The sequence below is a fragment of the Ruditapes philippinarum genome, unplaced genomic scaffold (genome assembly GCF_026571515.1).
Source record: "Ruditapes philippinarum isolate M1 unplaced genomic scaffold, ASM2657151v2 ctg3351_1_1_1_1, whole genome shotgun sequence".
Taxonomy (NCBI): Eukaryota; Metazoa; Mollusca; class Bivalvia; order Venerida; family Veneridae; genus Ruditapes; species Ruditapes philippinarum.
The window spans coordinates 52,100-68,002 of record NW_026852378.1 but is presented as its reverse complement, the minus strand read 5'-3'; the positions used below and the strand labels follow the sequence as shown (position 1 = coordinate 68,002).

The 15,903-nt window shown below is 32.4% G+C and overlaps 2 protein-coding genes across 2 annotated transcripts; one reads left to right on the top strand and one right to left on the bottom strand.

Moving 5' to 3' along the window:
* Positions 1-2,478: 2,478 nt before the first annotated feature.
* On the bottom strand, positions 2,479-9,275 carry LOC132758516 (intraflagellar transport protein 20 homolog). Its single transcript, XM_060750197.1, has 4 exons — positions 9,117-9,275; positions 5,892-5,977; positions 4,614-4,717; positions 2,479-3,780 (listed from the first exon to the last, which is right to left on the bottom strand). Exons 1-4 carry the CDS (start codon positions 9,241-9,243, stop codon positions 3,699-3,701), a joined length of 399 nt encoding a protein of 132 aa, XP_060606180.1. The 5' UTR covers positions 9,244-9,275; the 3' UTR covers positions 2,479-3,698.
* Positions 9,276-9,408: 133 nt separating this feature from the next.
* On the top strand, positions 9,409-14,222 carry LOC132758505 (centromere protein M-like). Its single transcript, XM_060750190.1, has 5 exons — positions 9,409-9,553; positions 9,980-10,059; positions 11,083-11,181; positions 13,620-13,702; positions 14,203-14,222. The coding sequence occupies exons 1-5, from the start codon at positions 9,527-9,529 to the stop codon at positions 14,220-14,222; spliced, it is 309 nt and encodes a 102-aa protein (XP_060606173.1). The 5' UTR covers positions 9,409-9,526.
* The last annotated feature ends 1,681 nt before the right edge of the window (positions 14,223-15,903 follow it).

Below are 15,903 nucleotides of genomic sequence, written 5' to 3'. Positions count from 1 at the left end.
CCCCTTTTAGATGGACTAACCCCCCATAGTTGACGCCAGGCATCAACTAACCCCACATTAGATGAACTAACCGCCCTAAGTTGATGTGCCACAACAACTAACCCCCCTTAGATGAACTAAATCTGAGGAAATGATTTTTAAGTGTATTCCAGGTTTAATAATTATTCCATCTTCAGATAATACTCTGTTAACTCTTGTTTTATTAATATTTTAGAACATTTATATTTTTATTTGGAAAATGTTTTTTCCTGTATATTTCTGATAAGCTTTAATTATTTATGTTCATAAACAGTATTTACAGTGCATTTCTTTTTAAAGATCTTTGACATCATGTTTTTCTAGTACATTGTTTTTTGTTTTCGTATGTTTGACATTTATGTATTTCTGGTTTATTGTATAAATTTTCTACATTTTCAAAAGGGGACTACATGTACATGACTTTTTCATTAATACAGCTTTATAGTGTATTAATTTTGTATATATATTTAGAGATAAGAATTATATTTTAGCTGACCATTTTGTACAATGCCATATCAAGTATCTCAGACTTTGTTAATTTGTTGTATATCCATTGTTGATTATATAGTAAAGGTTGGTATGAATAAACAAATATGAAAAATTCTTGTTGATATTTTTCATTCTTTACATTTTGATACCTGATCTATGACCAAATAAATGTATGTACTTTTACAGAATTCTGACCATATGTGTCCTTTGTGGCCGAGTGTTGCCTTTAAGTATTGAGGCATTAGAACTGCAGCCACCATTTATCCCTTCATGATCATAAGAGTGACTAAATGGAAGCTAGAGCCTGTGTATCTCTTAGCTCCAGCAGGTGGGATGGTTTTGATCCCAGGTGTTGCTTTAATACCCGAGGTTAGCCATATTGTTGCCATATGGCCTGAAAACTAACCATGTGTGCTTGTAATTTGCACCTCACCATGCTAGGGATTTTTTCATATGAGGAACCTAGCTGAAGGCCTGTGGTTTATCAGGTGCCCACTCATGCCAGAAATAATGCACGCGAGAGACACCCCGAGGTCTTCCTCCTCCAATAAACCTGGAAAACCATCATAATGACCTTTACAAAGTGTCAGTGAGACAATCTGCTATAAAATACTATACAACATAATTATAAGAGGCCCCTAGGGTATTCTTTACTCGGAAACCTGATCTTGCAGATTTTAAACCATTTGTGCCTGGAATAAGTTACAAAATTGGCACCAGGGATTTTCTTTATTCAGAAGAAATGTGAAATTCTCTTGCAGAATTTCATCTTTAACTTGTGCCCTATATCACTAACAATTGAGCAAGGATAACACAAAAGCAATAACCCATTTTATAAACACTATCTATAGTAAATTCTCATGTAAGCCAGACCCTGTAAGTAACAGGGAAATATCCTAAGTACTTGAGATATCATGTACAAAAATTGCACGTAAAAATTTAACCAGTGTTACCCAAACACCAGATTACATAGGAAGTATGAAGACAATACACCAAGAAATAAAAAAGTTATGATCTAGGTACAAGTTTGCGGACGGCAACGCCGACCCGACTATAACAATACCTCTACTTTTTTTTTCAAAAAAACAACCAGAAAAATTCATTGATTGACAAGGATTTTACATAAAGTGTCGCTGACCTCAAATTCAATTGGGGTTATTACTGGCAAGGGTCTACGTCCCTTCTAAGTTTCACAAACTAAGGATTACTCCTCAAGTTATCAGCCATTAAAGTATTTTCCAATAAGCACCACTTTGTTGACTATGGGTTATGTCCATACCAAGTTATACAAATACAGGCTTTTTCTTTCTCAAGTTATTGAGTGTAAATTTTTTTTTTTCACAAAGTGTCATTATAACTAAATACCAACTATGGGTCATCTACTGCCATTGGCAATTTCCCTACCAATTTTTTTATCAACTTAGGGCTTATTTCTTTTCTAGTGATTGATCTGTAAAGTACTTTACTTTAACTGTCACTGTGCCCATGACTTGACCTCAAAATCAATTTGGGTCATGTACTGGCCACGACCATCCTACAAGTATGACAACAGCATACTTGACAGTCCTCAAGTTGTTAAATAAATATTGATGTGACTAATGGACAGACAGACAGACATCAAAATGCCATACGATAATATGACCAAAGTAACCAAGAAACACAAACCATGAGTGTCATAAGTGTACATTAGAACAATGAAGAAAATACAGCAATATAAAAGACAAACAGCATGTGTTTTTGTATTATTTTAATTAAATACATGTACCAGTGACAATGTTTTTTTACAACATTATTGTATCACAATGAAAAAGAAATAAAATGATAATTAAATATTCAACACATGGCTAATGAATGAGAAATGACAAGAACAAAATAGGTACCGAGTGATTTAATTTCCTAGTCTTAAGGTGTCTCTAAATAAATTAATTTGTATAATTTCCTGCATAATTTTCTTGGCTTAAAGTATCGCTGTTTCGCAAGTGTATAAATATATATTTTTATTGTCAGAAAATGCTATTATTTCCCCTCAACATAATTGCAATTTTTTACTATCACTTAAATTAGGAAAAGAATACATAGGATAGTTATTATGTCATCTTGAAATACTTCTATTCATTCGCTATTGATGGCAATCAATACATTATTTCAGTCCTCTTGAGTTAAACTACAAAAGATGAAGACCTTAATAAAGAGGAACTGTCCTTCAGTATATTTTTTCTGAAATAAGCAGATATTAATCCTGTAAGGTAGTGGATAGCTTATTCAGATATTCTTTGAAATACTTTATCCAAAGTATGGCTTGAAACCAATGCCAGTGCACCCACTATTTAAGTGTTTTGAAATGTTTATGAAATGCATTCTTAATAATTTATAGCATGGTTCTTTAGTCATCTGAAATTTCATATGATTTTTAAAGAAAATTTAACATTTCAGATCTATAAAATATCAAAGATAAATTATACATTAATGCCTTTAAAGCGATACACAGGCAAATAAATGACAAAAATATCAAAATTATCTTATGTACTCAAATCACGCTAAAATGACATTTGTTAAGGTCCCAAAAAATCTATATATTTTGGGTTTCAAGCGTATTAATATATTTATATATGTTGAACGAAATTAAGATGCCAACATTATCACCAAGTATGATGTGACTTGAACAAACCCTGGAAGTTACAATAACAGATATTGTGGATATTGTATGATAGGAACAAACCTAAATCATTCATTTGACATGTTTCTTAAACGTTTCGAGAGTTACTGTGGCAACTTTTTTGAAAATTTAATGCTCTAACCTGACCCATGTGGGTCAAGTTAGGAAACCACCATTTTATTCTTTATAAGCAGAACATTTTTGTTCCTGTGACTGTATAGTGTATTCATTTTGAGGACATTTACAGAATATTGAATGAAAAATTCAAAACTAAGAAATAAAAATTTTGCCTGTGTCTCCCTTTAAAGTATATTATTGCCTCAACGACAAGACATGTATATCTATGTACTGCCAAGAGAATGAAATAAATTTCTGTCACATAATGACATTGACCCATATTTATCACATTTTCTTCTATGAAACAGTTCAATTATATACTGGTATATCAACAATAAAATCAACCCTCTATGAAATGATGGACGGAATAGATGTGAAACACAATAAATTATATGACAACATAGAAAACAGTTCACAACTATTTCTGCAGAATAAACTGTTCTATAAATTCATTCTGTTCACTTTCTTCTTTCTGTAAATTTTCATATTGAATTCTTAATCTGAAAAACCAGAAAGAAGTTACAATTATATGTATCAGAAGATACTAAAAACTGATTGTAGACATTTTATCAGTTTAAGCATGTTTAACTCTTTGTTACCTGTATAAGTGCAGTAGAAGGGGCGCTATGGCCAAGTGGTTAACACATCGGACTAGTAATCTAATGATTGCTAGCAACATGGGTTCAAACCCCCTCAGGAGTAAGCCGTTGTTTCCTTGAGTTAGAATCTTTACACTGATTGCTCAGTACTAATTGGTTTCAGGAACAGATTCCAAAGTGTGTTTGTAAGCTTATAGCTTCTTACACAATCAAACTAAAATAAATTCTCTATAAACCAAGGGCATTACTATACCATTAGTCTTAATACACAATCTAGTAATTACTAATATAACATTTTTTACAAGCAATGAGGGTTTAATGTCTGGGTTCACATCTTATGATGCTGGTACATAGAAATAGCAATAAAGTTTGTGAAGTTCAAATACAACATGTAACTACCAAAAACTTCCTGAATCGATACAGGAAGTTTTTCTTATTTAACTTTTTTGCAAGATAAAATAGTATCTCATATGTCAAGGATTATATACAAAGTGTTGCTCTATATGACTATCATCATCATCATCATCATCATCATCATCATCATCATCATCATCATCATCACCACCACCACCATCATCATCATCATCACCACCACCATCATCATCATAATAATTTCATCATTATCATCACCACCATCATCATCACTTTGGCTCTATCATCATGATAATTTCACCATCATTATCATCAGCATCATCATCAAAGTTACATCAACATCATCATCATCCTCATCTCACCTTTCTAGCTGCATTTTTCTCTCAGCTATCAATGCCTGAAGTTGTTGTTGTTGTGCCTCTCTTTGTTTAGCAATAGATTTCAGTAAATTCCTTGAGCCAATCGCCTGAAAAAGTTTGGAAAATTTATGGTTATTTATTTTTAACAGCAAATAACAGTTGTATCTCAAAATCATTGAAAATCTGTGACATGTATTAAGTGATTTTCATATACAAATGTAGTTACAAGAAGAAACTTAATGTTACTTATAATAGTGAATTACGCCAGATGACTGTACGTAATTTTAAGTCCTGAACAGATATAAAAAAATACTACTTCATACCAGGAAAACCAGCTCGATTTTTACCCTAATCCCACCATGTATCTTAAATGGACTTTCCCATCAATCAATCAGGACAAAACTATTTTTCAAGGACAATTTCAAAACTTATTCATGATGCAGCATGAACTGAATGAATAGCAAACAGTGCAAACCATGTTCATGTGGCACAGATTATGAGATATGCAAATGATCTGTGTCTCTACTGGTTGCATGGGTAAATTTAGCTGCTGCCAGCACTGTGCAAGGAGTAAAGCATCATTACAATGGACCTCTGTTTTTTAAGTAAAGTCTCATTAGAAAAACATGTAAATCTTGAACCTGAATGTTTAGCAGAACAGAATTATTCCTGGACCAATGCACCATATCACTATTAACAAACTAGTAATACTATGCTGTAAGAAAGACTTCTTTATTGTACAAACAGCTCTAATGATGATATAACAAAGTAAATTTCTAGATAAGGGATTTAAAAACCTAGTCCAAGATTTATTGCTTACATATATATACGAAATGTACGCATACAAAAATTGTATTAATTCAAACATGAATATCTTAGTTAATTGCTATAAAATTTATTTTATATACATGTAACTTCTATCCATTTTTATCACTAAATTTCTTGAATAAACTTGTCTATCTTTCAATTTGTACATGTAAACTTTTATCTTTTTTTTTTTAAACTTGTCTTATCTTTAAATGTGGACAAAAGTTCCAACCATTCATCCTTTTCATGGAAATTTTTAAAAATAATTCAAAAGTACTACTATATGTCAGAATAGCCATTAGTATTGAACAAAAGCAAGGATGAGCTGGCTGAATCTTGGTATACAACTATACAATTGGTCGCACTGGCAGAATCTGTTGCCACCAGAAGGCTAAGTAAGGGCTGAATATGATCAAATTCATATGCACAATTGTGTGGATACTCTGTAAATACTTGCAACATTTTGATGCTTACCTTCATTTTTTCTTTTTCAACTTCTTTTGAAACATTGTCTACAACTTCAATAAATGTTCCCACAATTTTCTGAAAGTCTCCAATTTCTGAAATTAATTAAGAAATGCTAAATCCAAAGTATGATGTTTATCAGAAGGTGATTGAGTAGTAGTTGGCATTGAGAAGAGATGTTATTCTGGTAATACCTTTATATTCACACAAAATGACATCAATCATAATCAGTCATAAAGTTACTTAATAGTCCTAGGTAATCATTCTAAAAGTAACTTCTAGAAAGCATACCTTTTAAAACAATAAACAAACTGTTAACTATAACATGTACTGTATGATGATGTTGTCAGCAATATTGATTTTTACCCTGTATACATAATGGAAGTGGCTAGCCGTACCAGCCAGACTAGCCAAAAGTTCTAGCCTACGTGAGTCACGTACGACTAGCAAGGACACACTGTATTGGCTAGCCGTACGGCATTTTCAAAATTAGATGGAAGTCGAAAATGCTTACATGTATGTTATTTTATATCTTTAAGCGAAGATTTTAACCAAGAAACAGCAATTGTCTTCGTATGTTTACTTTTTAGAGATTAATTAATCGCCTTGTTGGCTACAGTAAAAAAAGTACGAATATCGATCTTTGTCACTCAAGACGTACGTTGAGAAAAAATAGCGTTTGATCGCAGTTAAATAACATCAATTGAAATAGTTTACAAAATTTTGATTTTGATGATAATCCGTTTTTGTTTAATTAAGTTTAATGGTTGACACCTTTAAAATGAAAAATTGTTGTTGTTTGGATCTGATAATTGCGTCAATAACCGACGGTATAGAAGTTTGTTTATCATTAACGAGTTTGCATGTTCCGTGAAACGCATTTTAAAATTCTATTGAAAGTCCCTGGGTAGGCTTTAATTAAGGCTTATTAATTGATTGTGCTTTTATGTTCGATATTTATCTACTGTATTTGAAAATTATACAATTATTTTTGTTTTTCACCGTTTTATTTTTTTTCTTCAATGTTCTTTTTATTTATTCCACTCTGATCATTATTTATTCGATTAACAAAAAATCACCTTTCATACAAATAAAACAACAAATCATAATCATGAGACACAAAACAAAATATGCATGTTTGACTTCCATATATAATTTTACAGATATATAAACATCTTATATTTAGCTCCATGTTAATTTTAAAAGTGCCGTACGGCTAGACAAAACAGTGAGTCCAGGCTAGTCGTACGTGACTCACGTATGACTAGAACTTTTGGCTAGCCGTACGGGCCCGTACGGCTAGCCACTTCCATACATAATACCTTGAATTGACCAATCAGATGTGCAGAAACTGTGTTAGTTTATGCCAGTAAATTTATTTGGCCAGCCATTCATATGTCATACTAAAACACATAATGTATATATCACTGATAGTTAAAAATAAAATAACAGTTTGCTTGAGAAGAAAATGAAACTGCTTATTTTATTTATTTCCATGACCATATATAAAATAAAAACTGAATATACTTGTAGAAACAACAAAATCTCCTGCTGAAATGGTATAACAGTTGCCAGTGGTGAGTGCGCAATGTAAACACGGACGATAAAAGGTTTACAGATGTCTTTGGAATTGTTATTTTATGTCTATTGGCATTTGCGGTATAAAGTAAATTTTGTGGTATTATATATAGAGGGGATATAAATAAGGTTTCTGGTTGGGAAAATGATCCTTGGAAAATCATGGCAGCTTTTGTACACAGTCACTGCAAGTGCTGAATTAGTAAAGATTCACAACAATAACGATTCACCACATAATGATTCACCACAGTGAATTAACCATTTGCCACAGTTAAATAAAAATTTGCTACATGATCGAATACAAACCTTTTCGTCCCTATCTTCAAACTGTTGATGAAAACCTTTTTTTTCCATTTTATGACGAATTGTTACTGTGGCGAATTGTTATCGTCGAGTGACCCGTTTTTACGCTGCCCTATTTCGACGCCATTTATATTTTGCCTCATAAATGATATAAGCGGCCGCTTACGTCACTACTGTACTACGCTATGGCAAAAGGGGATTCCTCTAGTTGGTTCTAGGTAACAATATGTAGTAAGTAAAACACCCAAAGGTAATATTTAGCATGTTATACCTTATTTAAGAGATTTTTGTATGATTTCACTAATGCAATTTTGACCCTCACTTTACTATGTCACGTTTTCCTTGAAAAAATCGGCTGGAAAATACCTCCCTGTCTGCTGACCTCATTTCCTTATTCTCAGGTCACGTGGCAGTAAAAATTACCCAATAGTGTTGTTTTTGGCGCATTTTTTCACCCTAAAGCAACCTGTACGTGTTATAGATTTTTTTACGGTTATTTATCGATGATTGAATGTTAATTGAAAATTAATTGGATATGTTTATCTTATTTTGATGGAATGAATTGCCATATTTTAATAAGTTGCTCTACTAAATGTATTATTTTGTTTTTGCAGGTTCAACAAAAGAAGTAAAGGTGCTATTTTCAACCTATATTATTCAGCAGAGGAGGTCAAACAGACTAGGGCAACCATCCAAACCACTGTAAAAATACAACAATAGCATTTGCCATATATAATTATGCTTTATTTATGAAAGAAATAAAGAATAGATAAACTATTTTTCACTTGTTGATACTTTGCAGGTCTATGCTCTTGATATTGGTGAATAGCGTAAGTAAAAGTATTATGGTGTACAGTCTCCTGTAGTGTGTAATTAAATTAGCCAATCAATAGCGTCGTTTTAGGGCACTCTCAATCAAAATGGCCGCTCCTGGATGAAGTGAAAGTAGGATTGTTCATGAAAAGGAATAGCTGGAAAACAGCTTAAATTTACCCATTTCATAAAGACTAGAGATTTTTTAAAAAGTTAAAACATTTTATACAACACAATCACATGGTTTTTATAGACGCATACAAAACAATCCTTATGGGCGTCGAAACTGGTCACTCGAGGATACATTACCCAAGTGCTTAGACCCATATCAAATTATGAAATATCAGAAATACTTTGTCCCGTCAGCTTTTTATTAATTATCATTGCCGTATTTACAATCAGTCTGCCCAGGTAAGACTTTTCGTCCTGAAAATTTGGAAACCTACATCTGTGTTATAAATTTTAGTGGGTGGGGTAACAAAGTCCGATAGAAGTAGTGTATTTACATAAAGGTTTATAAGTAAAAACCGTCTCACGTACTGTCAACAAAGTCTTTACATTCTTCTTTAAGCTCAGTTGTCTGCGACTGTACTTCTGGTTCAAGAACTCTTATCTTATTCAACTCATCAAAGTGTAATCCTGCTCTCGAAAGCGCTTCGTCCGCCATTTTGTTCAGGAATGTAAACAAAGTAGTGGATAGTTTCGTACTTCGATACATCCATCCAAATGTGAGTGTGTACATTAAAGAAATATAGGTTGAAAAACCGATGAAAACTCAACAATATTTTAACATATTTCAATGATAAAAGTGATATATCATTTTACATTATGTTATATATCTAAATATTAAAGAAGAACAAAATCAGTGATGATGGGAATCTACAATACATGTATTCGTAATTATATTTACCAATATTTTATGGCGGGAGATTTTGACAGCTACTGTAAAGATGAATTCATCACAGACAAATATTTTGGTAAGTACTGAATACGGTTCATACATTGACTTTTTAATGACGGTAATTTTAACTAATTGAATGATCCGTCTGCAGATCGTGAACTAAAAGTCTTCATGCTTTATTTTCAAAGTCTTCATGCATTCAGCCCATTTTTCTACCTATGCATGTTCTGTTGTTGTTGTTTTCTATTTCAGAAAGCCACATTGGAAATAAGATATATATGATTGCTATTGTATGTTCTTAATGTGTAACCTTCTTTAAATAAAGATATATTTTTTTTTATTATTATGAATTTGCTTTATTTTTAACTATGAGCAGTTCAATCACACAACATATTGCTCACCTTTCAAAAAACATTTAAGGGCCCCAAACTGGAAAAGCATACTACAAGTTTAGTACAAGACTAAATATTGTTGATCTATCTCATTCTTTTGTATATTTCAGCTTGTCGGGTCAGAGGGTACTGGAAAACATGATATCTCCAAGTGTTTGATAGATATGGGTAAAGCCATCAATCTCAAAGTGTAGGTTATATTTGTATTATATGTAATACAGAATATTCATAAGAATAACCCTGAAGTAGTACAGTAAGATGTAAAATGATGCCCTTCTCCTGCTGGTCAGTGGGAGGAAATGAGGCAAGAATTTATCTTCTGTCTGTTTCACACTGTCACGGTTCAGAACTGTTCACTTATTACCGGAGAAAATGTGTAAGTGGCCGGATAGCTCAGTCGGTAGAGCAGGGGAACGGTATTCTGAGGGTCCCGGGTTCAAGTTTCGGTCAGGCTGCACATTTTTCTCACCCTGTGACATTTGGCGCCCAACGGGGGACCGTGACTGATAAAGCTCCGAGTTTAATTTACAATTGCTCTGTAACAATGTGAAATTCAAGGACAATTTCAATATAGCAGGGGAGTATGTCACCGTTCAGAACTGTTCACTTATTACGGGAGAAAATGTGTAAGCAGCCGAATAGCTCAGTCGGTAGAGCCGCGGAACGGTATTCCTAGGGTCCCGGGTTCGAGTCCTGGTTAGGCTGCACATTTTTCTCACCCTGTGACAACACTATTATACTTTTATTACAGCAGACAGAGGCCAGGGTCTATTCTAGGAAGGGGGATGGGGGGGATTCACCCATATTTTTAGGTATTCACCCCTACTTTTTGAGAGGAAGGGGGAAATTTTACATAGAGAAAGAAGGAATAAGATCAACAAATGTAATAAATTCTCACTTTTCAATAAAAATCCCCCTGTTTTTTGAATCCTAGAATAGACACTGCAGAGGCATTTGATGCTGGTTAAGTTTTAAAAAGTGTTTAAAAAAATCTTAAGTCAGAGACTTTTCTATTCCCTGAGTTTAAGGTCACTTAGGAATACAAATCAATGGTGCATTGGAAGTAAATTCTTAACTTGACCAAGAGACATCAAGACATCAAGAAAATGTTTGTTAGAAATTTGTCATTAAATAATGTTTATATATGAATAATTGTGTTTTGTTTTAAAGTGTATTTTTATAACATTATTTTTGTTTTTATTATCAACAACAGATTGACCTGCACCTGTCTACCATTACCAGACAATAGAGACTTATCAGATGAAAATATTCACTTTGTATGTTTTACAATGCATATGGCTAATAAAGACAGGTAAATTATTTGATTATTGTTATAACTTAATTATAAGATGTCAATTGATTATAAATTTGTGCTTCAATTTAGATTTGAAATTAAAAGTTTAACCCATTACGTTATATACACACCTTTTAACGCCTTTGTCACCCCCCCCCCCCCATTTTGTTGTCTCAAATGGTGAAAAAATGCCTTATTTAGGCCCCCAACACTTGTTTTTGTTTGAGAAATGTTGTTAAAAAAGTGACCTCTTTTTCGGCGCGGCCCCCCAACCAAGAAAATTTTGGACTTGTGAGAGGCTATAAATGACCCCAGATTGATCATAAGGTAACGTGTAACCAACGCTGAAAAGCATATGACTCTATCTCAATCCATTGAGAAGTTGCAGCACTTTGAAATCAATTTTGATGGAAAAAATCAACGCAAAATAGTGATTTTTGGCAATTTTGAGATGTCCCCTCGTTGCCATGGTAACAGAAAATTTAAGCCTGAGCATGTTGTTGCAAGGGCAATGGTCCAGTCAACATTTGTGCCAAGTTTGATTAGTGTTGAAGCAGTTTTTATAGTATTATAGCAATTTGAACTTGTAACGGGAGACTTTTCAATGAAAACAGCCATTTTTGACAAAATGCTCATGAAGTAATGGGTTAAATAATTAAGTACTTTCAGGAATTAACACCTGTCAAGTAAGGAATTAAGTGCCTTGCTCTGCATTATTTCAGGCACAAGTTTGCACTTATATTAATCATTTAATTTATTTCTTACCTTTATAAGAGCTACTTAATTTCTACATTAATTTTATAAGAATCACTTATTTTCTACATTTTTTATAAAAAACAACTTAATTTCTATATTTACTTTAGAAGAAACAGTTAATTTCAATATTAAAACTAAACTATACTTTGAGAGAACTCTTGTCTTTCTGGTCATGGTTAAAAATTATTTGATGTAATTTAGGTAATGATGTATACATACCTAAGTTATTTTATAAATTTAGCCAAAAAAATGTGTCTTTTAATAAAACTATGTAAGGCTTTTGCTCTATTGATAATAAATTATTTCTTTGCTTCAACATAAAAATGTCTTTGTCGTATCTTGATTATTCTCATTTTAATAATTTAATTATAAAAGCCAACAGAAAATAAGGTGGGATAACAGAAAAAGTAATAATATCAAATAATATTTCAAGCCTTATATAGTATATACATGTATACAGTATTGTAGATTTTGACTTAATAAATACTCGCCATATTTCTAAAGAATATAAAGCAGTATCTCATGAAATATTTTTATAAAGTTTATGAACAGTAATTATAATATTATGGTTGATTTTCAAAAAGAGTTAAAACAAAGAAATGACAGAATGTTTTTCTTATTTAACCTTTTCCCTTATATAAGCGTGTTTCGACGGCTTTTTGACCCCCCCCCCCCTTTTTGAGGCCTCAAACAGTGAAAAAATGTCCTAATTAGACCCCAAGCACTGTTTTTCGTTTGAGAAATGTTGTAAAAAAAAAGTGACCATTTTTTTGGCGCCGTCCCCCATCCAAATAATACATCAGGGGGTTGCCAGAAGGGGGATGTGCCCCCTTCTGTTTGGGGGGTTTGAAGGCGGAGTCACCCTCATCGCCAAGAAAATTTTGGACTTGTGAGAGGCTTAAAATGACCCCAGGTTGATCATAAGGTAACGTGTAACCAACGCTGAAAAGCCTTTGACTCTATCTCAATCCCTTGAGAAGTTGCAGCACTTTGAAGTAAATTTTGATGGAAAAAATCGAGGCAAAGAAGTGATTTTTGGCAATTTTGTGATGTCCCCTCGTTGCCATGGTAACAGGAAATTTAAGACTGAGCATGTCGTTACAAAGGCAATGGTCCAGTCAACATTTGTGCCAAGTTTGATTAGTATTGAAGCATTTTTCATAGTTTCATAGCAGTTTGAACTTGTTAGAGGAGGCTTTTCAGTGAAAATGGCCATTTTTCACAATATGCTCATGGGGGAAAGGGTTAAAGCAATGCGTTTTGTAGATGTTCATTTCTCTCTATTTCCTATTACAAAGGCATTTCTTTCAGAAAGGTATTTTCGAATTATTATTTCTTGACATATAAACAATAATTTTGTAAACTTTAGACTGCAAATACAAAAAAGATATTATTTTAAATTTGGAACAGTGCCAAAATAATAATCTATTTATAGTAACATCAACTAAAATGGTGGTGCGGAAAAACAGTACCTTAAGGCTAGATTTTTAATTGCAATATATTCCTGATGAAGGTTGTTGTTCAACCGAAACTAGTCGAATAATATAGTGTAAACTTGACTGGGTGTTGACATTAGTTCCTCTACGCTTTTTTTGTATTTGCAAAAACAAATGTATAGAGTTGTATAGAGTTTGTATTATTTCAAGATTAAATTTAAATGTTATTGCAACCTGTTCTTATTTCCAAGGTTTACATTCCAGTATGAAGGGATTAGTAGCAAGCATGGGGCAGCTGGATGTTTCATACTTCATCGGGAAGTCGATAATTGTTGCTAACTCAAAAGGTATGGAAATGTTCTTTTTTTTCTATAAAATTCAAATCACATGTACAATGCATACAACATGCTTTTAGTTAGAGAGAGGAAGTGTTAACATTCATGGTAGACTTATTTGTTAAGTTGGAATATTTCGATTTGCTTGTAAGTGAAACGGACACAGGTAACAGTTCATGGTATAACATATCATAGTGTGTTGTGAAAAACAGCTTGACTGGGACTCAAAACTGGGTATCTTGGTAATGTTTCATGACTCTATGGACTGAGCTACATGTATTTGGGCTGCTTACACACTTTCTTCCTAAATTACATAACAGTTCAAATGCTGCCACTTTGCATAAAACATTTACATGTATACAGAATGTATTCCTGCTAGTCACATTTTTAAGAATTCACAACTTTGTACTGTTTTAAGAATTCAAAACTTTGTACTGTTTTAAATTCCTTTCGCAGGAAACCTGATTTATTTTTGTATACATAATAATTATATTGTGTGAATCTAAATAAAGATGTAGAAGCATCGAAATAGTAAATTGTGTGATATCAGTCAATAATGCTCTCAAAGTTAGAATAATATATATTCTTATTTGGACTCAATATATTTAGTATCAAGGGAAATTATATTATAGTGATAAACAAAATTTGTTAATGTGATGAATGATATCGGTTTATATTTCACTACAGGACAGTGTACAGACGAGGGGGAAGAGAGAACTCAGCTTAAAAATTTAGCTACTAAATGTGACATACAGGTGTTGTTCTGTGATACTGAGGTAAAAACTTTATCTTCTATAGTCAGTGAAAATTTAAAGATCCTGTATGTTGTAATTAAGGTTGTTACCACACTTAAGTGAAATTTTACATATGTTTATAATTATGCTTCTAAAACAATATTTAAACATCGAAGAATATGTAAAATATGTACTGCAAAAATTTTTTTCCACATTATATGAAAACATTAAAATTTTATTCATTTCATTTTTTTTTGAAAAATTTGCCCTTAAAAACTTTATATAAAAAAAAATTTTTTAAATTCCCTTTCCCTTTTTTTAAACTTAAAAATAAAAATTCGGTAATTTTTTAAAAATAATGTTTTTTTGGAACTTACAATATTGATAAATCTTCTTTTTAAATCCTTATTTTTAAATGATTAAAAACCCCATAAAAAAATTGAGTTTTTTTGGAAAGAAATAAATGTAATTTTAAATTTTAAAATTAGTTTGGACGCATTACAAAAAAATTTCAGAACATCTGTTTTTTTTTCCTGGTTTAAAAACCCTTTTAAAATTTTTAAATTTTATTTTTCAAAAAACCCAGTGGGGTTTCGGTATAAAAAACAACAATATAGATTTTTTGTATTTTAAATTAATATTGCCTAAAGAACTCCGGCAAAAATGGCCCGGACAATTAATACGAAGGGGAACAACGCTCTTTTCACAATAATGTTCTGTATATGTCCGTACCTTACCGTACGCTGACCAAAACCGTACCTGACTACACATATGGCGCACCTTTCTTTTCTTTTTGAAATTTAATATTTAACGGATATTACATATTCCTTTTTAAGAATTAAACTTAAGTGATGAAATATAGTGTCTAAATTAATTGAAGGACACTCTTAATAATCAAATCCAAAAGTTTAACAAAACCATTGATTAAAAAGGGTTATTTAAAATGGGTAACTTATTAATTTAATTTTATGGTGTCTTATGTTAATTAATCATTTCAAGGTATTTAGGTTTTGCTTGCGGAGCCTCTTCGGTCTTTTCTGAATGTTAATTCAGTCCCCTCATTAGTATTAACTTTAAACTTAGGTTGGACTGTCCGGTAAGGGCTAAAGAATTTTTCAGTTGTCAGGTTAATGTTGTCCATTTTCTCCCACTAACACCTCGGGGACTCTGAACTTCAGGAATTTCTTGTTAGCTCCTAGTGGTGCAGGTTAATGAAGCCGGATTATGAACCCGTTGTCCTGCGGAAAACCGAAATGTCACTGTCTATATCGTCGCCTACATTGTCTTGCTGGGAATTTGCATTTAGAAAGATTTAAAATTTTTGTATTTGGGGGGCGGAACGCGGGAAACATTGTTTTGTTTCCCACTTTATACGGGAAGCGGCGTTTAACTGGTTACCGAATGAACTTCCCTGTTGATGTAAAACCAATTTATCTTTTTTGACACTACAAGGATCTTTGCCTGGAATTTAATTTTTCT

What these genes read in the sequence shown, in the direction of transcription:
- LOC132758505 (XM_060750190.1), top strand. Translation starts at nt 9,527, where the DNA reads ATGAATTCATCACAGACAAATATTTTG. An exon ending in AAAGCCATCAATCTCAAAGT is followed by an intron (nt 10,060 to 11,082) that starts GTAGGTTATATT and finishes TATCAACAACAG; the next exon opens with ATTGACCTGCACCTGTCTAC. An exon ending in CATATGGCTAATAAAGACAG is followed by an intron (nt 11,182 to 13,619) that starts GTAAATTATTTG and finishes TTTACATTCCAG; the next exon opens with TATGAAGGGATTAGTAGCAA.
- LOC132758516 (XM_060750197.1), bottom strand. Translation starts at nt 9,243, where the DNA reads ATGGCGGACGAAGCGCTTTCGAGAGCAGGATTACACTTTGATGAGTTG. An exon ending in ATGTAAAGACTTTGTTGACA is followed by an intron (nt 5,978 to 9,116) that starts GTACGTGAGACG and finishes AATTAATTTCAG; the next exon opens with AAATTGGAGACTTTCAGAAA. An exon ending in TTGAAAAAGAAAAAATGAAG is followed by an intron (nt 4,718 to 5,891) that starts GTAAGCATCAAA and finishes AAACTTTTTCAG; the next exon opens with GCGATTGGCTCAAGGAATTT.